Source organism: Sturnira hondurensis, unplaced genomic scaffold (assembly GCF_014824575.4).
Source record: "Sturnira hondurensis isolate 20B ecotype Veracruz unplaced genomic scaffold, ASM1482457v3 Scaffold0000880, whole genome shotgun sequence".
Taxonomy (NCBI): Eukaryota; Metazoa; Chordata; class Mammalia; order Chiroptera; family Phyllostomidae; genus Sturnira; species Sturnira hondurensis.
Window position 1 is genome coordinate 11,835,834 of NW_028073511.1, and position 24,063 is coordinate 11,859,896.

Sequence of the window (24,063 nt, forward strand, 5' to 3'; positions counted from 1 at the left end):
ATTTTCCAGTGTACAAGATTATAATTCCACATCAGCAGAGCTGGAGGTTGACCTGAGGCTCACGACCCTCCCCTTTGTAAGTGGTGGGTTTATGAAGCTGAAGGGGAAGCATCCCACTCTATGGTAAGAGAACTGGCATTTAGAAAAACCATCACACTCGCTCCATGGGCATATTTTATAACCCCCAACTCAACCAATGTGGATGCACTCAACAATGAATAAATATTACATATATACCAGGAACCATGCATTGTGCTGGAGATACACAGATGATTAAACTAAGTAAATTCTGCATTTGTGTATCTTCAGTCTGATGGAGGAAAGTCACATCAAAATAATAAGAAAATGTCATTTGGATAATTAAATTACAAACCCCGGAAAAGAAATGTTGTCTCAGTTCCAGGTAGTGAGGGATATTTTATTGATGTCAAATGTGTTGAGTATCGGAGAAGTTACTTTGGTTTATGGAATAATTTGACTTTCAAACTGGGACTCTCCACAAAACTCTCAACTGAAATGTCTCCCTAAGTGGATGACCTCCCCATCCCCTTTGAGCTCAGCTCCCCTGCTACCTGCTGCTCTCACATCGCTCACCAGCAAGTTAACCCATCTGTATGCCCTTACGCAGGAAACTGTGCCAGCTGCAGACTCTTCCTGACTCCAAATCACCACAGTATCACCACATTGCAGCAGCCAAAAAGTACTAATGTGTTTATAGAGCTATTATGGGTTCAAGTCAGGGATTGGTAAGTATTTAAAAGTAGGGGGCACCAAAGATTCCGGCACCTTCTAGCTCTAGTGGTGGAGGGCAATTGGCTACTGGGTCAGGAGGTCCTTGAAGGCGTGAACCAATAAAAGGCCTTTGGTGAGCATGCCAGAAGTTCATAACTTCTGGGTTGATATGTTGGTCCCCTCCTAGGAAACACATTTGCATTTTAACAGAGATCTACAAGGGATGATGTATTAACTTGGCGGTTTTCACATTTTTTTTTAAATCACTGAATCCGTTTTCAAATAAAACATAATATACAGAAATGGATTCATGTGGCAGCGACTCTGAAGCAGAAGTTGGAGAAGGTGGATGAAGTTAATTTCTGAGTAAGAGAGGGTTTTAATTATGTTCAGTTGGTAACTCATAGGTGACTGCTGTCCTCATTTTACTGGAGCTGGCCCCCTCATCAAATATTCTGTGTCACTATGAACACCAGGAGGCCAAAACTAACAAACAAATGAACAAAAAAAGAGAGACAAGGACAAACACACTCCTCATTCTCAGGCACTAGAGAAAGTCATGTTAGGAACCATATTGCTAAGTGAATGTGAAAAATAAATGAGTAAGGTGGAAGAGATAATGGAACTTTAGAATAAATCGACATTCTTGGCATATAGTTGATTTGAAATGAAAAAAAAAAAAACCACGCTGCAGTTGGCTAGCCAGGGTTCTGCCCTCAATGACCTCAAAAATTTCTCCGCCATTGTCTCTCGGAATTTCAGCATTTCTCTAAGCTCAACTGAACCACTAAGTGCATCCCCATGTCCTTGGTCAGGCCCCACCCCCAGAGCATCTCCCTTCTGAAGGAAGGCAAAGGGCAAATGTGTGAATACTGGAGGGGCTGATGGACAGGGAGGATAACTCAGAAATGACCCTTCTATCCTCTTATTTAGTACCTGGACCCCAATTCCGACTCTCCGTGTGTCAGCTTCTGGCATTGGGTCCTCCTATGACCTTCAACTGTGGTTTCAGAACCTTTATCAGTACACATGATCAGAGTCTTCTTTTCTGATTCTAATCTTGTTTTTCACCTAGTGATTCCCACCTTCATTGGATGTTTCCAGCTCCCTTTCTGTCTCCTCTAGCCAAGATCAGCACACTCTGCTGTGCTGCTCTGCTTTCCCAGGAAAAGTGCCTGGTTCTCAGCCCGTTCTCCCCATTTTTCTAGGCAGAGGATTCCTCTGAGTCAGAACAACTTCACAGAGAATTGCCCTTTGCTGTTCTGGACTGCCACAGCATTGGTTGTCTGTACCAATGTCAATTTGCCTGTTGTCACAGGATTACAACATGGACTGTGTGGCTCACTCCACATCTGTTGTATGTACAGTGATGTTCCTCAAACTATATTACTTGGACCACTTGTTCCAGAATCATAAGACTTGCTTATCAAAAATTCAGATCCCTAGGCCCACCTCAGACCAGAATTGTCTTGGCAGAGTCCATAACTCTGAATTTTAATAAGCTCCTCAAGAGATTTTTTTAAGCATACTAAAAGTCTTAGAAGCATAGATCTAGAGAACCATTATCCATCTCTGACCCCTCCACACCCCACACATCACCTATCATGACCCTTGACATGCAATGCCTTGAATATGGAAAAGAAAGTGAGAAGTCATAGGCCTGGACCCCTTACCTCTCATAGCTCCCACCAGAGTCAGCGAGCTTAGATGCTTATGGAAGGCTTGACCCAAGTCCCGGAACTGCACTCCCTTCAACTGCACCCAGCTGGGCTCCTTAGGGAAGGACTGAATGATGACTCTGGCCCCCAGATCCCTGGATCCAAGCATCTTCTCACTCTTGGAATAGAAACAGTGCTGCAAATCACCTGAAACACAAACTGAAGTCAGGGGCCCTGACACATATATGACATGCTTCTCGGCCAATCGCCCAGTTTGAAAGGCACTCACAACACAAAAGACAAAGCATTGTTGTGTATTTTATTTAATAGCCTTACTTTCCTTTTACTTTGATTCTCCTTGTTTGGATTACTAATTAAAACATCCAATAACTAGGACATGACGTTGTCTTCACTCTATTATTTTCAGAAGCACCCCAACCCCCGCAATCAATCACCTTAATTACTGTCACAAAGAGGCTAACTACAACCCACAAACCCAACCTAAATAGATGCTTATTTCAATCCAAAACATCCCCTGGGGGGAGTGTGCAATAAAATGGCCTTCTCGTGGTTGGTAATTGTAGGGAATGAGATTGTAAGTGCTGAGCACAATTGTGGCTCTTTTTAGTCTTAAACTGTCCAGTGGGCTTCCCCTTTACTTTGCTGCTTTGTAGTTTGGTGACAACAATAATGCCACTGAAGAAATGGCAAAGGCCTCCACAGAAGTAACGGAGCAGCCCCCACACTGCTGCCTCCTTCTCAGAGAGGACAGCAGACTGAATGGACATAGTACACACTACAAAGTGTTGTCACCTCAGGACTTTAGGATGCTTTCTGTTTTTCTTTTTATTTTATTGATTATGCTATTACAGTCATCCCATTTTTTCTGCCCTTTACTTCCCTCCACCCTATAACCCCGCCCACCAGCAGCTCCCCAACTTAGTTCATGTCCATGGTTTGTACATAGAAGTTCTTTGGTTTCTCTATTTCCTATACTATTCTTAACCTCCCCCTGTCTATTTTGTACCTACAAATTATGCTTCTTATTCCCTGTACCTTTTCCGCGATTCACTTCCTCCACCTCCCTGCTGATAACTCTCCATCTGATCTCCATTTCTCTGATTCTATTCCTGTTCTAGTTATTTGCTTAGTTTGTTTTTGGTTTTGTTTTTCAGGTTTGGTTGTTGATAGTTGTGAGTTTGCTGTCATTTCACTGTTCATATTTTTCATCTTCTTTTTCTTAGATAAGTCCCTTTAACATTTCATATAATAAGTGTTCAATGATGATGAACTCTTTAACTGGAGCTTGTCTGGGAAGCACTTTATCTGCTCTTCCATTCTAAATGATAGCTCTGCTGGATAGAGCAATCTTGGAGGTGGGTCCTTGCCTTTCATGACTTTGAATACTTTTTTTCAGCCCCTTCTTGCGTGTAAGGTTTCTTTTGAGAAATCAACTGATAGTCTTATGGGAACTCCTTTGTAGGTAACTTTTTCCTTTTCTCTTGCTGCTTTTAAGATTCTCTCCTTATAATGTGCCTTACTGTGTGCTTCCTAGGATCCAACTTTTTTGGACTCTGAGTTTCCTGGATTTCCTGAAAGTCTACTTCTTTTGCCACATGGGGAATGTTCTTTATTATTTTCTCAAATAAGTTTTCAATGTGTTGCTCTTCCTCTTCTTCTTCTGGCACCTTTGTGATTCAGATGCTGGAGCGTTTAAAGTTGCCCTAGAGGTTCATTTCTTTGAATTCTTGTTTCTTCATTCTCTTCTGGTTGATTTTTTATTTCTTCCTTCTGCTCCAAATTATTGATTTAAGTCCCAATTTCCTTCCTTTCATTGTTGGTTCTCTGTAAATTTTTTTCTCTTTGCATAGGTTTCACTTATTCCTTTATTTTGTGACCATACGCAACCATTTCTGTGAGCACCTTGATTACCAGTATTTTGAACTGTGCATCAAATATGTTGGATATCTCTTCTTTGCTTGGTTGTTTTTCTGGAGTTTTGATCTGTTCTTTCATTTAAGCCATATTTCTTTGTCATGGTGCACCTGTTATGCTGTAAGGAGTGGAACCTTAGGTATTCACCAGGGCAAAGCAATCCATGTTGCTGAGTTTTGGTGTTGTCCTTGGAGAAGGGGTCCGAGATGGAATGATGCTGCTTGCTCAGCTCTCTGCTGGCTTTCAGTCCCTTCTCCCACTACCCACAAGCAAATTGGGTCCTCCTGGTGCTGATTCCTAGGTGGGTGGGTTTGTGTATGTTCTAGGACCCTGTGGGTCTCTCCAGTGAACTCTCCCATGAGGCTGGGAGTTTCTCCTGCCACAGCAACCCCCAGAGGTTTTGGGGCTTTCTTTTCCTGCACTGGAATCCTGGGTTGTGTGGTCTGTCTTTCCCCCCCCCCCACTGTTTCCAGTTTATCCGCACTCAAATATGGGATCACCATCCACCACTTTGCCCCCCTGGGCCCTCCAGCCATCTCACCATGCATGCTCTCTGCCCAAGCTGCCTATCTCCGCCTCTCCCACCAGTCTGGATGAAAGTTTCTTCAACTCCTTGGTTGTCAGACTTCCATACAATTCAATTTTCTGGTAGCTCTGGTTGTTGTTGTTTTTTAAATTTGTTGTTGTCTTTCTTTTGGTTATTCAAGGAGGTATAGTGTATCTACCTATGCCTCCATCTTGGCCAGAAGTCTACAGGACACTTTCAGTTGACACATGGCATGTGATGGTGTGAATTAAGAAATCATCTCCTGAACTGATTCTTTATTATCCATGTTAACAAACCAAAGATGTGTCACTAATACAAAATGATGTACCATGCCACGATAAATAATCATTAGTAAATTATGAAGTTCAGTCACTTTCTACCAGCAGAGGATGAATATATAAGAGGCGAACAAAGAAGTGTTTTATATGTTTATGATATATCACAATTTTGATTATGTCAGTGATCCATAAAATTTTCATGTGGTCAGGTCTCATATTATTGTAGTTAGCTATCTTCACAGCCCCTCACAAACAAGAGTTAAGTGACATGTTTTCATGAAGGTGTGAATTCTGTTTATTTTGAGAATTTTGTAGTAAAGTTTAAGAGTTATGCTGAAATCAGGGATTTTTTCCCATCAGAATCTAATAGATTTGCCATGGCTTAACTCTAGATGCTTAGTCTTACTTGCAGCAATAGCAAATTTGGTTTTGTACAATATGATCTGAGAAAACCTATATGAGAAATCTCCAAGTGTCTGAATAGAACTCAGATCTCATACTCAGTAGAACTGTTAAAGTTGTCAGTTAGTGGATTCTAATCCACTGCATCCAAACATTTTTCAGAATGACACATTTACAAGCTAGAAGACTGAGGTAGTGGGGGGTGGGGTCAAGTCCCCTCTCTCCCGACCAACCACACCCTAACATCGTATCACATGTGTCTATATGTAGAGGTGACTCAAATCTTTAACTCCATCCAAGATTTCTTCCAGGCTCCAGATGCTACCAGACATCTTAATTCAGTTGCTGGCCTGGCATCTCAGTCTCAAAATGTATAAAATTAAACTCATGATTGCCACCCTCCCACCCCAAAATCTGTTCCTCTTCCCATCTCAATAAACAGCCTCATCATCCATCCAGAGCTCATGCCTGGGAGTCATCCTTGACACCTACACCATCCTGGACCAAAGTTGACAAATGATGTCTTCACATTATGTGAAAGCCTCATAATCTACAGCCTGAGAAACCCAAACATAACCTACTAAACTAATCATCCCTGAAATAGATGTTTAATAGGCACATCACTGTGATTCAGAGCCTGGTATTTTTCTAGAAGATAAATTGACTTTTTCAACCACTGACTTAAAGTCTGTGGTAGTTCACCCAGAAAACAAACTCTGAAAGTGGAGGTGGAGGAGAGGGAAGAGGCCAACAAGTCTAAGCAGAATGTGCTGCCTGTGTTCATGACTCTGGCATTAAACAGTGTTCCTGAGAATATTAGAAAAGGCTTGGAATCAGAGTTAAGATTACCTGGAAATTTAATTTAACTCTCCAGATTTAATTATTTAATAAAATTTTGTTTCCAAAAGAAGTAACTAATCTCTCAAGTGGATACTGTTATCTATTTCTTTCACACAATCGCTGAGGGTAGGAAATGAAATGCCAATTTATTAAGAACATTCTAAAAATGGCAGAATATTAAGGACATGCAAAGGTTAAGGGTTTACTTGGTTTTGAAAGAAGTCAGCAATGCCACATTTCATTTGACAGTAAGAACATTCTTTTCCCCTCTTTCAACTTCCCCAAAAATACTTCTCTACCTTCTGAAGCGTTAGCCTCCTGGCATGAAGCAAGGAGCTTTGTCCTCTCGCTAGTGAGATTTCCTCGTATGGTAATACTCCTGCTGAGTAGGGCCACTGTGGCCTTTAAAATGTGGTGTTGTCCAGCCACCCAATTCTCTGTGAAGTTGTAAGAATATCTAAAAAAGAAAAAGACAAAGAAAAAGAAACATCTGTAGACACTACTCTGAACTTATTAAGGAATAGTAAGCCACTAGGTTTGCAAAATACTCTGGAGGTCTATTTCTTTAGAAACTCAAATACAAAGGAGTGAAGTGTATGCACAAGTATGTGAAAATGAGGAACTATACTAACAATTGCAGTGACCATCTACTATGATATGGAAGTTAGAGTCTTACGGGAGAAATTTGCTCAAGAAGTATAAATCTTCTTAACAGCAACTTGCCAAACAGTGCACGTTTTGTAATTTTCTTGTCAAAATGTCTAGCATTATTTAATTAACGTTAGATCATCAAAAGACCACACACCAACACAATTAAAACCTCATCTGCTTCCACCTAATGAACCCCAGCTGTCATGCGGTACCTCAAGGGCGATCTCAGATGGAGGTCTGCATTGTGCACAGCATCCACAAAAACAGTCTCTTCCAAGGGTTTGGCCCCTTGGACCCCCATTCCGCTGATGATGACAACTTCATCCCCAGAGTGCCAGTCCACAGCATCTTCCAGAGCCAACATGGTGTCATGGGCATGGGCAGCTGCTCGAAGATGGGTGACAATTACTTCTGGTAGTGAACCTAAAGCAGTGGGAGGAGCATTTGCCTTCAGACACTTGAATAGTTAATACAAATGTGGCATTACTCAACCAAATAATCTTGTAAACAAAGAACGTGGGAAAGCAAGCTTCAGACTCAATAAGCACCAATGCCTTCACTTTTCTCAGTTTTTTTTTTTTAATCTGTCCTATGGTAGCGATAAAATTAATCTGGAACTGACAGTGGCATGCTAAGAAAAAAACAGAAACAAAAAAAGCTAGGAATTGGAGTCAGACGAGACTTACAGTTGAATCATAGCATTGCATATTCTAACCATGTTCCTTTGGGTAATAAACTCAAGAGAGAGTTTCAGATCCCTCACTTACAATGCATAAGTAGCAAGGCCTTCCCCCATAAGGTTTTAGAAGGATTAAACAAAGTAATATTTATGAAACAGATAGTTTGGACCTTGTCACAAAATAGACCCTCAAGTCTTATTCCAGGTAAAAACAAAAGCTATTAGAAGTCTATAATGAACTTCTAATCTGAAGACTTCAACTCCCTTTATAAATAGTGTTCGTAGAGTACAAATTCAGTTACCTCAGTTTGCTTGTGCTAAAACATGGCGTGTTAAATGATCCTTTCAAATTCTAAAACTGGATGTATTCAACATAGAATTGCTATGCAGACTTGGAGGGTAACTTGTGTCTCTAGGCCCCTTGGTTTGTTTTAGAATCCACAGCAGCCACCAGATCCTCCCGTGCCAGTGTGCTTCTCTTCTACTAGCAGAGCTTCAAGAAGGTAGTCTGTCTCCCAGTTTACTCTGGCCTTTTCTAAGAAGGGTCAGGGCAAAGGTTTTTTTCAAGGCATTTTCTGAAGCAATGCTTCAGAAAACACATGGCTTACTCCCAACCCCTTCTTCTTTCCTCAGTACATTTCCTTCCTCCCTTGCAATAGATCATAATTCACCTTCAGCCCACAGCAACTTACTGTCCTCCCCTACTGCACTAAAATAATATAATAATACTTGAATCTCTAACTAGAGAGGTGGCCAACAATAAATCATTTTCAAATTATTTTAAACTTCTCTCTTTATTTATTTGTCTGTTGTGTGGGGGCACTTGTACTAATAATGCTGTTCTAGGCTTAGAAAGGTCTCCGGGTTAATGGTATAATTTTTGAAGTTTACTTGGGCAATAATTTTATCTTAAAAAACACTTAAGGAGTTCAAAATTTCTAATTATAGGGCAGGTAAAAATTAAGACATAAATCATCCTCAAAGAAAATAATTTTAATTTTATTTGCTGTTTGTTTTAACCTTTGGGAAAAATAAGATGAAATAAAGATTATTTATGTGTATATGCATATATATATATGTGAATTTCTATGATTGGTTGCTCCATGTCTATACAGAAAAATCTCTAATGAGAACAGAAAATGTTTATCGAAGGCAAAATGCTATTAAAATCTGTGATAAATTGTTCACAATATTCTATACACAACAAACACTTACTATGCACTTACCAGCATGTAAGATACCCATGGCAGAACAAAGAGTCAACAAATATAATATCATTCTTAATCAAATGAGTGAAAAAAGTCAGAGAACCTTTGTAATGCATTTTTAATTCTTAAATAAACTTATATTCTTTCAAATGTTGATAGAATTTCTTCAAAGCAGTAAAATTATCTCATAATTTATTTACTCTCTTCGCAAAACCATGACTAAAACATCAAGCCTGCATGTTTCCTGGGTTTCAGCCTTGTATTTCTAGCTATATAGTAGATATTGACACTTGGATGAGTGACCATCATCTCAAATTCAAGAATGTCAAAATAATTATAATAATCAGCTGAGCTGAATATTCTTCTGGCTATTCCGCAGTTATTTTTTAAACTTTGCTAAGGTATTTTAATTATATCCCTTCTTTGTCTCTTAACCTATAGTATCTGCCTACAGTACTGAGTAACAGTGTCAGATTCCCTTCTTGACTTTTAAGACTCTCCATAATTTCATTCTAATTTATTGTCTCTGACTCCTTAATAAATCTCTACTCCAGGAAGTCTAGTCTCTTCACCTCTTCTCATTTAACAGGCTCATTCCTACCTTGGCCTATTCTGTCCCTTCCACCTGTGTGACCACCTTCTTCATGTCACCAATTCTTCTACCTCTTTCATTGGATTTCAGGCAGCACGTTAGCCCATGATGGTGTCCACCTCCTCCTACGGACATTATAGTGCTTTGGGCCCTTATTGCTCAAAAGTGTGTACATCTGAGGTTTAGGCATGCCCAAGCATGTCCAGCTAGTTTATGGGTTATTTGTGTGAGTTGCTTTAACATGGTAGAGAAGCCTACGTAAGGAGCAGTTGAGAAAAAAAGATAATCCAGAGGCAGCATGGGATCTGTCTCAGATATGGGTTCTCTCTCCTGACACTGAACCTGAAGAACCTGAAGAAACTCTCCAGATGGATTTTGCACCTGATGCTCCACTGTTGGGATTCTCTCATCAACTCACTCTGCCTCATTCTTCAGAATGATGTTAAACTTGATTCCTCATCAAAGCTTCTGAGACCTCCTAACTAGGTCAAACCCTCACATCACCTTGTTCCTCTCCTTTCTAGCACTTAACACACTGCGATTGGACCTCTGTTCATATAATTCTGTTTCCCCCCATTAAACCTGATAAGAGGAATTAGACCTATATTTGCTCACCATCCTAGTACCGATGCCTATCACATTGTCGCATATAATATGTGTCCCATACATGTGTACGGGATGAGGAAAATCATGACTGAGTCATGGAGAAACAAGCACTCTGAAGTTTGGGTGTCCTATGAGTAGGTAGGACCCTGAGTGGAAGAGAGAAGAGGTCACGAGGCTTCATTATGGGATGTAGCACATTTCTATACCTCAATATTTGACCACCTGGCGGCAATGGAAGCCTGTGTCCTTGGCGCCCATGTGTTCAGTACTCTCGTGGCAGGTATCAGCAGCAGGGGCTGGGATGAGGCAGCCCCCAGCACCTTCCTAAATGGAGGACATTGGCCAAGAGAGCCAAAATAGGGAGAAATGTACATAAAAGATGCTTTCATGAAAGATGCAGCAGACTAGTTGCATGAAATTTGTCATGAGAACATCTCTAATAAGCAGGCAGGAATGTTGGAAAGGCTGTAAGAGTTGGGGGAGGTACACAGAAAAGTTTCTGTGATCACTACTAAAACATCAACAGGCTGAGCACTCTCAGAGAGGCCTGGAGGGATCCGGGTTATGTGACTAATAGTCACTACCATGTGTTTCAGTACTAAATTATTCTGTAATAATTACAGTGCCCATGTCCTATCTCCCCATCTGGACAGTTAGCACCTTCAATGCTGGGCCACTGCCTCATGTTTCTTTTATGTGTCAAAATTCCTAACATGGTCTTGGGCTCAAGATTAGCATTAAACCCATTGTGATTTAATTAACTATTTTGAATATTGCCTTCTAGACCTTTATTTGAAAACCTCCATGAAATATATACCTAAATAAGTATATAGTATCTAATATGTAAAAATTACCACAAATAACACAAACATTTATTAAGAACTTAGAATAAACAAACCAATGCTAAGTAGTTTTACTCTATAGTAAGAATTGTTTCTGTTGCTATTGTTTTTTTCTTTTAATAGTGCATACAAATTAGAAAGTTAAAATATTTCAAGAACAAGAGTACACAGCAGTGAGATGTGAGCACCAAATTCTGAAACCGGGTCTCCTGAACCCAGAGCCAAAGAACTGGACATATAATGGAATTCTTGGCCTCTGGAAATATCTGTAAATTAATTTTACCCAATAATATTAGAAACTCATAAACTTATATTCTTTACTTCATAAATGTTATTTCAATGCCACACAAGGTGAACTGACTGATTCTCTGACAAAGAAAGCTTTGCACACACACATTTCAAACAAGTCATGTCACTTCACAGAACCCTCAGGTTGGGCAGCTGCCTTCCTTTCCCTACCACAAATAAAAAAAACATAAAATACAGTTTAAAAAGCTCAATAACTTACGAATATACTTAAATGAAAAAGGGTTATGCTCTCGACCTGTAATTTAATACGTTTAACCACTTGGGGCTTTCAGCACTGACCTGTTAGGCAACAAATTACTCATTTACTCCCACAAATAACTTCTCCTAATTGTATTTCCTACAAATTATTGTTCAAGCATTTCAATGCTATTCATTCATAATTACATAGTCCCAGAGAACCACCTTACCAAATAGGCATGAAGTAAAAGAAAATAATCTTTGTGGGTTGACACACTTTAAAATAACTAATTGTCCTCTGTTTATTTTGTAGGACCTCAATCTTTGCTCAAACTGAATAACTGCCAAATCATTTAGGGGAGAGAATCATTTCATTAAAATAATGTTTGTATTGAGTAGAACTATGAAGAAACTCACAAAAAACAGAAATTTTTTCTCAAGTGTAGAAAAATTATTTCCCCCGGCTTTTTTCCACATGAAGCTTTACCATTATCCACAATAAAACACTGCAAGTTATCTTTTCTTCTGTATAGATGAATATCTGTCAAGAACTGGGAAGACAAACATAGAGGGAACAGAATCCCTGTCCTCTGGCCCCATGACCAGAACAGGAAATAGACAAATGTAAAAAATGTACCATGTTGAGTGTTAGAGCAGAACACCCAGGGTCTGCTGGCCCACAGACACAGGGCACTTCACTCACACAACAGAAGGGTTGTTTCTGGGAATGAGATCCTGCAGAGATGAAAACTAAGCTGGGCCTTGAAGGACAACCCATGGTGGACAAGATGACCTAATTGGCAGAGCACTCTAGGCAAAGACAATGGTGTGGGACAACATGACATACTTGAATAACTGCTATAATGTATGTGGTGTGGCCTGACTGCAAGGATGTGGAAGGGAAGGGGACCTGACAAGAGTCAGCAAACACGCACCTGGAAGGGTGAGCAGGGCCCATGGAGGAAAGGCCCATAGGCTCTCAAAGACCTTGGAGTTTATTCCAAATGTAATTTGCAAACCACCAAAGAAATATGTGGGGTGATATGGCTCAGTTGGTTGAGTATCATCCTGCAAAGTGAAAGGTCACCAGTTCGATCCTCAAAGAGGGAACATGCCTAGGTTGTGGGCCTGGTCCCAAGTTAGAGGCACGTGAGAGGCAACCGATCAATGTTTCATTCACACATTGGTGTTTCTCTTCCTCATCTCTCCCAGTCTTCCCCTCTTTCTGAAAATCAATAAAATCTTTTTTTAAAGAAATTATACTGTTGTGAGACTAGTGATATTGTAAGCCCAGGACTACACATACCAAAATGAAAAGAGAGTCCTTAGTAAGAAAACATATTTACTGAATATTGGGAAGAATGAGAAAAAATCTGAGTCAAATCCTGAAAGCAGGAGCTTAATGTGTTCCAGCAACTAAATGCCAGTTAGAGTGTATGGAGCAAGATGAATGAGATAGCAAGGCATGACTGGGAAAAATAATGCAGGGCCTTGTTGGCCTGTTTTAAGAAACTTGAAAAATCTTATTCAAAATAGTTACATAATCAATTTTATTTTATTTTACTTTCTTATTGTTGTTCAGTTACAGTTTTCCCAATTCCCCCCCTCCCCTTATTCTCCTCTGTCCTGTCCACCTCCACCTCCCATATTCAATCCTCTCCACACTGTCATCTTTGTCCATGGGTCCTTTATACATGTTCCTTGACTTGACCCTTCCTCGTCTTTCCCCCATTATCCTCCACCACTTCCCTTCCGGTCACTATCAGTTTGTTCTTTATTTCCATGTCTCTGGTTCTATTTTCTTGCTTATAGGTAAGATCACATGGTATTTGTCTTTCACTGCCTGACTTATTTCACTTAGCATAATTCTCTCCAGTTCCATCTATGCTGTTTCAAAGGGTAGGAGTTTCTTCTTTCTGCTACATAGTGTTCCATTGCGTAAATGTACCAGTTTTTTGATCCACTCATTTACTGATGGCTGTTTCTAGCACTTGGCTATTGTAAATAATGCTGCTATGAACATTGGGGTGCATATGTTCTTTCAAATTGATGTTTCAGGATTTTTAGGGTATAATCCCAGCAGTGGAATTGCTAGGTCAAAAGACAGTTCCATTTTTAGTTTTCTGAGGAAATTCCACACTGTTTTCCACAGTGGCTGCACAAGTCTGAATTCCCACCAACAATGTGGTGTGGGCCCTTTTCTCCACATCCTCACCAGCACTTGTTGTTTGTTGATTTGTTTATGATGGCCGTTCTGACCAGTGTGAAGCGGTATCTCATTACGTTTTTAATTTGCATCTCTCTGATGGCTAGTGATGCTAAGCATCCTTTCATATGTCTCTAGGACCTCTATATATCCTTGGAGAAGTGTCTGTTCAGATCCTTTGCCCATTTTTAAATTGGATTTTTTGTCTTCCTGGTGTGGAGTTGTGTGAGATCTGTATATATTATGACAAGATCAAGCCCTCGTCAGAGGTATATCCTTAGCAAATATGTTTTTTTCATATAGTTGGTTCCCTTTTTACATTGCTGGTATTTTCTTTATCCATGCAGAAACTTTTTAATTTGATGTAGTCCTGTTTGTTTATTCTTTCCTTTATATCTCTTGCTCTAGGGGACATATCAGTGAAAATATTGCAGCATGAAATACATGAGAATTTCCTGCCTATGTTCTTCTTCAGGACTTTTGTGGTATCATGCCTTATATTTAAGTCTTTCATCTATCTTAAGTTTATTTTTGTGTATGATATAAGTTGGTGGTTAAGGGGTTTGTTTGTGTTTGTGTGTGTGTGTGTGTGTGTGTGTGTGTTTGCATATAGCTGTCCAGATCTCCCAACACCATTTGTTGAAGAGGCTATTTTATTCCATTTTATGCTTCTGCCCCCTTTGTCGAGTATTAACTGACTGTAGAGACATGGGTTTATTTCTGGGCTCTCTATTCTGTTCCATTGACCTATGTATCTGTTCTTATGCCAGTACCAGAGTGTTTTGATTACAGTAGCCTTGTAATATAGTTTGATACCAGGCATTATGACCCCTCCTGCCTTGTTCTTCTTTCTCAAAATTGCTGAGGCTATTGAGGGTCATTTATAGCTCCATATAAATTTTTGAAATCTTTGTTCTATGTCTGTGATATATATCATTAATATTTTAATAGGGATTGCATTAAATCTATAAATTGCTTTAGATAGTATGAACATTTTGATGATATTAACTCTTCCAATCCATGAACATAGTATATACCTCCATTTATTTGTATCTTCCTTAAGTGTTGTGTAGTTCTTCAGTGTTGTGTAGCTCTCTGAGTACAGGTCTTTTACATTGTTGGTTAAGGCTTTTCCTGGGTACTTTATTTTTCTTGTCACTATAGCAAATGGGATTTTTTCTTAATTTCTCTTTCTGATAAAAGTCACTCTGGATGTTATATGAAGAACAGACTTTAGGAAAGTGAATGAAAATAAGAAGACTATGTAGAAAACTTCTGTAGAAGGCTAAGGCAGTATTTCAGACAAGAAGTTTTGGGATTTTGAACAAGAGTTAATAAGCAGATCTGGAGAGAAATATAAAAATTTGAGATTTCTTTTGGATAATCATAAGGAATGGAGGTAAATCTGGAGATGAGAAAGAACATATCAATGATGCCTCACAGGTCCACAGCTGAAGCAAGTTGGCTGATAAACAGAAATACTGGGGAAGAAAATAATAAGTCAATTGAAGAAATACTTATTGAGCACATATTATTTGCCACATGCCATTTGCTATTCTAGGTACTAGGAATACAGTAGTGAGCAAAACAGTAAAAAAACCCTGCTTTTATGTAGTTTATGTTCTAGTAGCATTCAGTTTTAGGCATAGTAAGGTTTAGATGACAACTTTAAACAACTTACATTTGACATAATAAAGACAATATACAAGTGAAAGGAAAAGTCTGGAGCTCAGAAGAGAGGTCCAAGACTAGATATATAAAGAAATGACAAATAGAGGTTACTCCACGGGAGTGGGTAGAATTACTTGGGAGAAGGTATACTGTTATAAATGAAGAGTACACGAGACCACACCCTCGGGAACATGGTCATTTGAAGACTGGACAGATGAGGGGAAAAAAAAAACTAAGAAAAGTAGTAGAAGGAAGAAAACAAAAAATGAACACATACATTTCCCCATAATTAAACAAAAGAATACAGTAGAGAGAAAACGTTATCCCTCCATGCAACTGCTTGGGAACTCATTCTTCCCATCTCTTTATTCTTTTGTTGCTGCTGCTGCTACTGCTGTTGTCGCTGTTGTTGTTATTGGGATCTGGGCACCTTACCCAGCATCTCTTGTACTTGGGTCCTGTTCCTCACTTTTATTTCATTCCCTCTGCCAGTAAAAGTGAGGCTCACAGGAGCAGAATATGAGCTTTGAGGGGAAAGAGATGGAGAGAAAATCCTGCCCTTCTACTATTTTTTATTTCCCTTTTCTTTCTGCTAGCACCTGGCCCAGATCCTGTGATCATACACTACCTTTAACAACAGTATGAGATGACAAGTAGCCAGGGAAAGCAGAGAGAGTTTGACTACCACTGATTATTCTACTTGCATCTAAGCTGACTCCCTCTGCTCCCAGAGACCACACTGTGCCAGCACCCATGACTAGGCCACAAAAGCCACTTATAGAGCAGAGGTATTGAGAACACCCTTTGTGACCACTACTCAATAAAAAATAAATTGAAACAGTAGAAACCTAATGGAAAGAGGTGTGTCCCTGGAATCCCATGTTGGAAACAGGCCTACCTCCCCATACAATTAGCCTAATACTCAGTGGTCTGCTGCTCCACCCCCATCAGCATTATATAGCAAGGAGATTTAGGTGAAATAGAGTTTTGAGGGCTCACTTATTTCCTTAATCACAATATTTTTCAGCATTTCTTTGAGAAAAATATATTTCAAGTTCCAAACAACCAACTTACAAGGCAACTCTTTGAACCCAAACCGTTTGTGAATCGGAGGCGATCCAATTTACTGTTCTTCAGAAGAGAAGACTGTGACATTAGCATTAATATAAGACTATCTGGCAGACCAAAGAGACTGAATGGGGGCATTTTTCACATGCCACTTCCCTCTGCCCTTGAGAAATGCTTGCTATGAAAGCGCCCTCGGATGACAAGAAAACCTGGCAGGGGAAACCCTGTGTGCTCATGCCTGGGTGTGTGCACTGTGAGCCTCTGCATTGTTGCTGCTTAATCTCGGGTGCTACCAAGTGAGCAGGGAGCATGTGCCTGCAGGAAGGAGAGGCGCACCAGAGCAACCCTCTAAATGTGCATAACCTCTGGCTGCATCCACAGTTGATCAGCAAACATTTCTACATGGGGATAAAAAGAGACTGGACATAAAGCCTGTTGCCAGTGCTGAGAAGTTTTCCACTCCTTTGGTGTAAAGGTTTAGACCAAGGCTAACCAAGGCTATTTGAGTGGTGCAAGGAGCCATACTTTGAGTAAAGGTTTTTTCTAGAGGTATAAAAGAAAAGCTACGTTTTGTTTCTACTCAATCTGAGCTTTTCCATTGCCAGTTTGACTAAAAGTAATGACTGAGAAGAATCAAAAGATAAATCTGAAAATACCAGGACATAGTACATTGTAAGGTAAGTATAACATCTGAAACACTGGTCCTAGCTCCTGTGAGGACTTCAGACCAGTTCAACCAACACCGTCTTTAGGCCCCACAGAACTGCAGCGAAGAGTCCTTTACTCCAAGGTGCAAAATCCGCTTGGTCGGACAGAGCTAAAGCCTTCTGTGGACTGCCCTTAATAACCACTTCTACTCATTCTCCAAAAAATATATTAAAACTCAGATACATTTCTAACCAGGTAATCATTTTGATAATAATTGCTATGATCTATGTTTTGGAGTAGAGGTGACAGTGAGGAGAAAAAGGGCCAATATTTAATAACATCATTTCTTTTAGAAAAGCAATAAATGTAAAAGGTATAAAATAAAAATGTAGACAAGCAAAAAAGAAGACAATAAAAATATCCACAATCTTAATACAACACATTAATGTGTGTCTTTCCTGTCCTTTCAGGTGTTGGGAAAATTTTATATATAAACAAAAGAATCTAATTCTATAAATAGCATTTTTATAAATTTTTTTCTTCTTAATGTAGTACAAACATCCTTCAGCTGTATCATATATTTAACATCATGATGGCATAACAGTATCCCATTTAAAATGTATATTTTATATACTAATCCCTTATTTATTCATATTCATTTTTTCCTTATTATAATAGCTCTCATAAACAATGCAAATGTGAAAATACTTAAGCATTATTTGTATGCAAACTCATGACCATCTCCCTGGAATAAATTCCTAAAAGTGGCGTTGCCATGTCAGGGCATACACCTATCTCTAATCCTTAGGATATAACTACCAAATTTTCTTGCAGAAATACTGAACATACTTCTATACTCACTAGCAACATATTTCAGAGCCAGTTCCTCAGACCTTCTACTACTTTTTAAAATTTTTGGCCAATTTGATTGTTAAGAAAAAAAATACTTTTGTTCCAATTTGCATTTGACTCTTCGATTCTTGTTTCTTTGAGTGTAATGAAGAGAAGCTAGGAGAAAACTCATGAAAATCAAACACAGTCCCTCATCTGAACACAGAATATTCCCAAGCCCCTGTCCACATGCTTTCATACTGACTGGACATTTGCATTAATTTTGCTGATATGTCTATGTACATCCTTTGCCAGATTGTTGGCTTGTCCTAAAAGTTCTTTATTTATAAAAAGCATTAATGTATATAGGTATCAAACAACAATTTCACATGTAACAGTAGCATTTAAAATTCCCAGAGACATGATACTGTATTACTTTTCTATTGCTTTCATAACAAATTACTACAAAATTATTGTCTAACACAAACACACTGCCTTATAGTCCCAGAGGTTAGAATTCTGAAATTGGTTTCACTGAGCTACAATCAAGGTGTCAGCAGGCTAGTACCTTCTGAAGGCTTTGAGAGGAAAATTTGTTTCCTTGCCTTTTTCATCTGCTAGTGGTTCTCATATTCATTGGTTTGTGGCTGGAGGGCCCCCTCGTCTTCCACGTGCCTCACTCCTGTCTCTGCTTCCTTCATCACCTCACCTTCTCTTCTCACTGACTCCTCCTGTGTCCTCCTGATGGAGAACCATGTGATTACATTGGGTCCACCTGAATAATCCAGGATAATCCCTCCGGTTCAAGATCTTTAATTTAATCACAACTGCAGAGTCCCTTTTGCCAACTAAGATAAAGTTCATGGGCCCCAGAAACTGAGACATGAATGTATTTTGGAGCCAATTTTCAGGCTATCACAATTGCATTGTTGAATAAATAGTGTTGAGAAAATTGCCTTGCATCTGAAAAAAATAGATAACTAACTTATATACTAAAGGAAAATATATCCCAGCTGGATTACAGTAGTGGTTGGCAAATGTTTTCTGCAAAGAGCTGGATAGTATATAGTCCTGAGTTAGCAGGCCAGGTGGTGTCTGTTGCATCTACTCAAGTCTGCCATGGCTGTAGGAAGCTGCCATAGATGATACCTATACAAATGATTGTGGCTGTGCTTCAACAACATTTTGTTTTTTGCTTTTTTAAGATTTTATTTATTTATCTTTAGAGGGGAAGGACAGAGGGAGAGAAACATCAATGTATGGTTGCCTTTCGTGCGTCCCCTGCTGGGAGTTGGCCTGCAGGGAACTGGCCTGCAACCCAGGCATGTGCCCTGACTGGGAATCGAACCGCGATCCTCTGGTTCGCAGGCCTGTGCTCAATCCACAGAGCTATGCCAGCCAGGGCCTCAACAACATTTTGTTTACAAAACTTGTCAGTGGGCCAGAACTGGACCATGGGCCATAGTTTGCTGACTGGATTAAAGAAATTAATGTGAAATTTAGTAGCCACTGTGGAAAACAGTATGGGATTTCCTCAAAAAATTAAAAATGGAACTGCCTTTTGATCCAGTAATTTCACTGCTGGGAATATACCCTAAGAATCCCAAAACATTAATTCAAAAGGACCTATACACCCCTATGTTTGTAGCAGTGTTATTTACAATAACCAAGTGCTGGAAACTGCCTAAGTGCCCATCAGTAGATGAGTGCATCAAAAAACTGTGGTACATTTACACAATGGAATACTACCCAGCAGAAGGAAAAAACTCCTACCTTTTGCAACAGCCTGGATGGAACTAGAGAACATAATAAATAAAATAAGCCAGGCAATGAAAGACAAATACCAGATCATCTCATCTATATGAGGAATGTAAGGAACATGAAAAAACTAACAAGCAAAACAGAACCAGAGACATGGAAACAGAACAGACTGACAGCAGCCAGAGGAGAGTGGAGAGGGGGGATAATGGTGGAAAGCAAGGGAAGGGACTAGTCAAAGAACGTGTGTGAATGACCCATGGACATGGTCAACAGTGTGGGGATCAACTGTGGGAGCAGGGGAGGGGCTGGGTTTAGAAGGTCCAAGGGGGAAAAATTGGCGAAACTGTAATAGACTAACAATTTTTTTAAAAAACAGGGAGTGAGAGGGAAGCAATAAAAATACCAGAAAACAGATGGGTAAATTTTTGTATACTTTTTGTATATGAGTTTTCTAAATGTGAAATCAAAGGTAGAAACCATAAAGAAAAATATTTGTGGATTTGCCATCACAAAGATCAGAAAATGCCATGAAAATATGGAAGGTAAACAGCAAACTGGGAAAGAAATGGGTTCTTTGTGCTCTGTCAAGAATGTTACAAAAGGAGCCACAAACAATACAGCCCTACTTGGGATTGCAAAATAACCTGAGAAAATTAAAATTGAGAATTCTTCCAAAATCTTGAAAGGAGTATTATCTTTTTTTATCTTTCTGCCACAAGTAAATACTGTGTGTACACCAAGTAGAAACAAGCCTGTGTGCATTTTAAACCTATGAAGAAGATGGAATGAATATTTTTTACCTCCCCTTCTGGAATTCAGTCTTAATATCTATTAATATAAGGTGAAAGTAGTAATCCCAGTCTTTCCTACTTTGCAAAGTTGTTATGGGTTAAATGAGAGAAAAGAATGGGAAGCAACTTTGAAAATCATAAAGTGCCAGGATTTAGGTAAAATCTAATTTTAACAAATACTGACTACATGCCCAATTCAATGGTACTCTTTCTCCACAACCAGGCTGAAAGCAATACTATTAATAATATTGCTTTGATGATACACATGGAAGAATCCTCTTTGAAGGAAAAATTACAAGCTCCTGCCTAAGTAGCAGTCTGTTTACTTAACAAAGTTGAATTTCCTTTGGTATGCAAAAGTATTTTAAAAAAACTCAAATCCACACTATATTAACCATTTAATAGACTAAAAGTTTACTGAGACTCAGAACATCACGGTTTGGGTGGGGGTTGGATAACAAGGCAGTAGGTATGGGCAGAGACCTGGTTCGGACAGGACATTATAATCATGTTAGAAATTTTAAACTTTATCCTAGTAACAAATGGGGAGCTACTGAAAAGTTTTGAGCAGAGACATGATATAAACAGATCTATGCTTCTCAAAGATCACCTTGGCTACAGGGTAAAGAATGAATTATTGAGGAACAAAAATGAGAACAATAAAAGATAAAAAGAAAGTTTAAACAACAGTCTGGATAGAAGTTGATGGTATTGTGAACTAAGGTGTCAGTAATGCAGATGGAGAGAAGTCAATGGGCTCATGAGTTATCCAAGAATTAAACTCAACACTTGGCAATGGATACAATGAGGGAACAACCAAGTTTGTAAACAATGATAACCAGGTTTCAGGCTCACAGAAATAATGGAAAATGGCACACATCACTCCATCTTAAGAATAATAATGAGTCAGCTTCATCAAATCAAGTGTAGAATAGTATCGTGGCAATAATGAACATTTATCAAGTAGTTGTTCCATGCCTGTTACTACACTAAGAGCTATATATGTTTTATTTTATTTAAACCACGTGAGACCTCTTTAAGAACTGTTTTAGAATCAGCTCCATTTTATAGATGTGGAAACTGAAATACTGAAGGAGTTGACTTTTTGAAGGTCCATTAGCAGGTCAGTAGCAGAAATGGTATTTGGATCCAAACAGACTACTTCTTCTAACATTCAACCAAAGAAGATGAGTGAGTAAATGCTCCATGGCTGGGCAAGGTCAGGTTCATGTGGAGAAGGTGTAGAATATAAACCAAGATCCTCATGTTCTAGCAAGAAAGTAAACTATAGAAATCTTGAGAGGAAGAGATGAATCTTGGGGCTAGTTATTCCTCCTTGGGAGATTTGATATCTTCATGGATTATGTGTCCAGGATATGACGTAGAGTCAGTTATAGAAAACAGGATCCACTTTGGTGTCTCTGATGGTTAATATTATGCATCAACTTCACTAGGCTACAGGATACCTAGACATTGGCCAATTATTATGGGTGTGTTTGTGAAGGTGTTTCTGGATGAGATTAACATTTGAAGCCACAGATGAATAAAGTTGCCCTTCCTAGGATGGGTGGACGTCATGCAATGCACTGAAGACCTGAAATGTACCAAAAAGCTGAGTAGGAAGGAAGTCCTGCCTGAACCACCTCCCTGGTCACAGTGGCAGTTCCAGCGATGAGCTTTATTACCCAAACAAGGGCTGAAGTTAATCTTGAGACTTTTGCTCAAGCTTTTTATTTAATTATTCACACAACGAGTATTTCTTAAAAGCCTACTATGAGTGTAGGCATTGTTATAGGAAATGGGGATGTTGTAAATGAAAAACAGGAAAACCTCTGCCTTCATGATGTGTACATTCCACTGGAGGAAACACTAGAACATGTACAATAACAATGATATATAACCTGTACCTAATACATTGTTGTTGCAAGTTAAGGGCATAAAGCAAAGGAGAGGCATGAAATGTTAATGGAAGGAATGTTGAAATTTGCTCAGGTCAAACAGCCATTGGAAAGGGTCACGTGGAGCTGCAGGGACCCTCTTCTGCCTCTATTAGAAAAAGCTTGATAGAAAATAAAGCCAAGTCAGGCGAAAGCTGCAGGGAAACGAAGTACTAATGACTATCAGACCACCTGCACTTGGCTGTGTCTCAAGTTTTTCTAGCTCTATGAGGCAATATGAGATGCCTCTATTTTTTGTTTGGATTCGGTTTTCTGTCACTTGCAACCAAAAAAGATCTAATGAATGCCAACACTTTCAGGTATATATAGAAACTTAAAGTATCTTACAATGTGTTTCTAACTGGGGTTCCTGCTGTACTTGGATTCTTGAAGAGCTAGAACTCATTTCTAATTAGCAAAATGCATTTACATGTAAACACCTAAAATCCTAAAGACCTTAAAAACAGCATGTTCACTTTAACGTGCTTAAACATTCAAGTGTGCTTTAGATTCTTAATTTAAGGAATCGTTGTTTTTTTTTAATAGATTGTCCCAAGGTCATGCTTGTCCTGATTAAGCAATTACAAATTCTAAGTTATCTAAATAAATGAGATTTCACCAGACATGTTTCTGCCATTGTACATACAATAATTCTATTTTGGACTTTTTGAACCATTATTAGAACAAAGAGAATTTCCACCTTACTTTTTGTTGGTAGTGTTGGTTATATTTGGGGGAACTTTAGTTATGGACTGATTCTCATCTGCTCTGAACTGAGAACCATAAACCCAGTCATTAGCCTTCTGACCATGCTGATGGTTCCAAGTACACTAGACCCATGCCCACTGGTGCTCACCTGACTGTGCTTAATTGTGATCAGCCACACACACCAGTGGAGCAGAAACCCAACACTGTGCTGAAGATCCTTTGAGGATTACCGAAAGCTGCAAACGAATTTTGAATTCTCCCTGTCCTCCTTCCTCTATTCTTTCCCCTTAATTTGATCTTCTTTCCTTCCTACCCCTAAATCAACATGAAACCAAATAAAACAGCAAAACACATACAAACAAAATAAAACCAATAAAAAACCAACAGTTGCTCTCGCTTTCAATACAACATCCATATATGTGGCAAACTGTCAAGCAGGACTTCTTCCCCCCAAACAACCAAGGGGACCCCAGCAGGGAGCACAGAGATAGTAAGCACCCCTCCTTGTAAATGAGCCCTGAGCAAGCAGGGAGGAGATGTTTCCTTGGGCTTCGTAAACTGAAGGCTAATCTAGCTCCGCTATCTGAACTGTCCCTGGACAGACAGGCCCCACCTCGGGCTATACAAGTGACAGAAAGGAGGTTCAAAGGGATTCTCAGGGATGGAAGTAAATCACCAGCCTAGGTGACCCAGCCTTTCCCACTGAGGGATGTCTGAGAGTACTTCTTTCTCTCCACTTAAGCAAAGAAAAAGGGCTTCAAAAGTACTTATCACAGAGTTAGTTGCCTGCAAAAAAGGGACACTGGCTTTGTTCTTTCAGGTTGAATGTCTGCATGTGCAGCATATTTTCTAGACTGTCCATGCCCATCTGAACAGGTGAAAGGAGAATGAGAGAGAGAACAGGGCAGAGAAAGGGATGATGAGTGGAACGTCTTTGATGTGGAAAGATTTGTAACTTCCCTCTGGATCAAGTGGATTCTGAGGAA

At 39.4% G+C, this 24,063-nt stretch overlaps 1 protein-coding gene across 4 annotated transcripts in view; it reads right to left on the reverse strand.

Moving 5' to 3' along the window:
* Window positions 1–24,063, reverse strand: part of PKHD1 (PKHD1 ciliary IPT domain containing fibrocystin/polyductin) — a 457,981-nt gene that overhangs the window by 280,730 nt on the left and 153,188 nt on the right. For all 4 annotated transcript variants that reach the window (XM_037054718.1, XM_037054725.1, XM_037054714.1 and 1 more), the window contains 3 exons: window positions 7,256–7,466; window positions 6,692–6,849; window positions 2,406–2,597 (listed from right to left, as the gene is read on the reverse strand). In XM_037054718.1, the coding sequence (XP_036910613.1) occupies window positions 2,406–2,597; window positions 6,692–6,849; window positions 7,256–7,466 (561 nt within the window). The remainder of the gene's footprint in view (window positions 1–2,405; window positions 2,598–6,691; window positions 6,850–7,255; window positions 7,467–24,063) is intronic.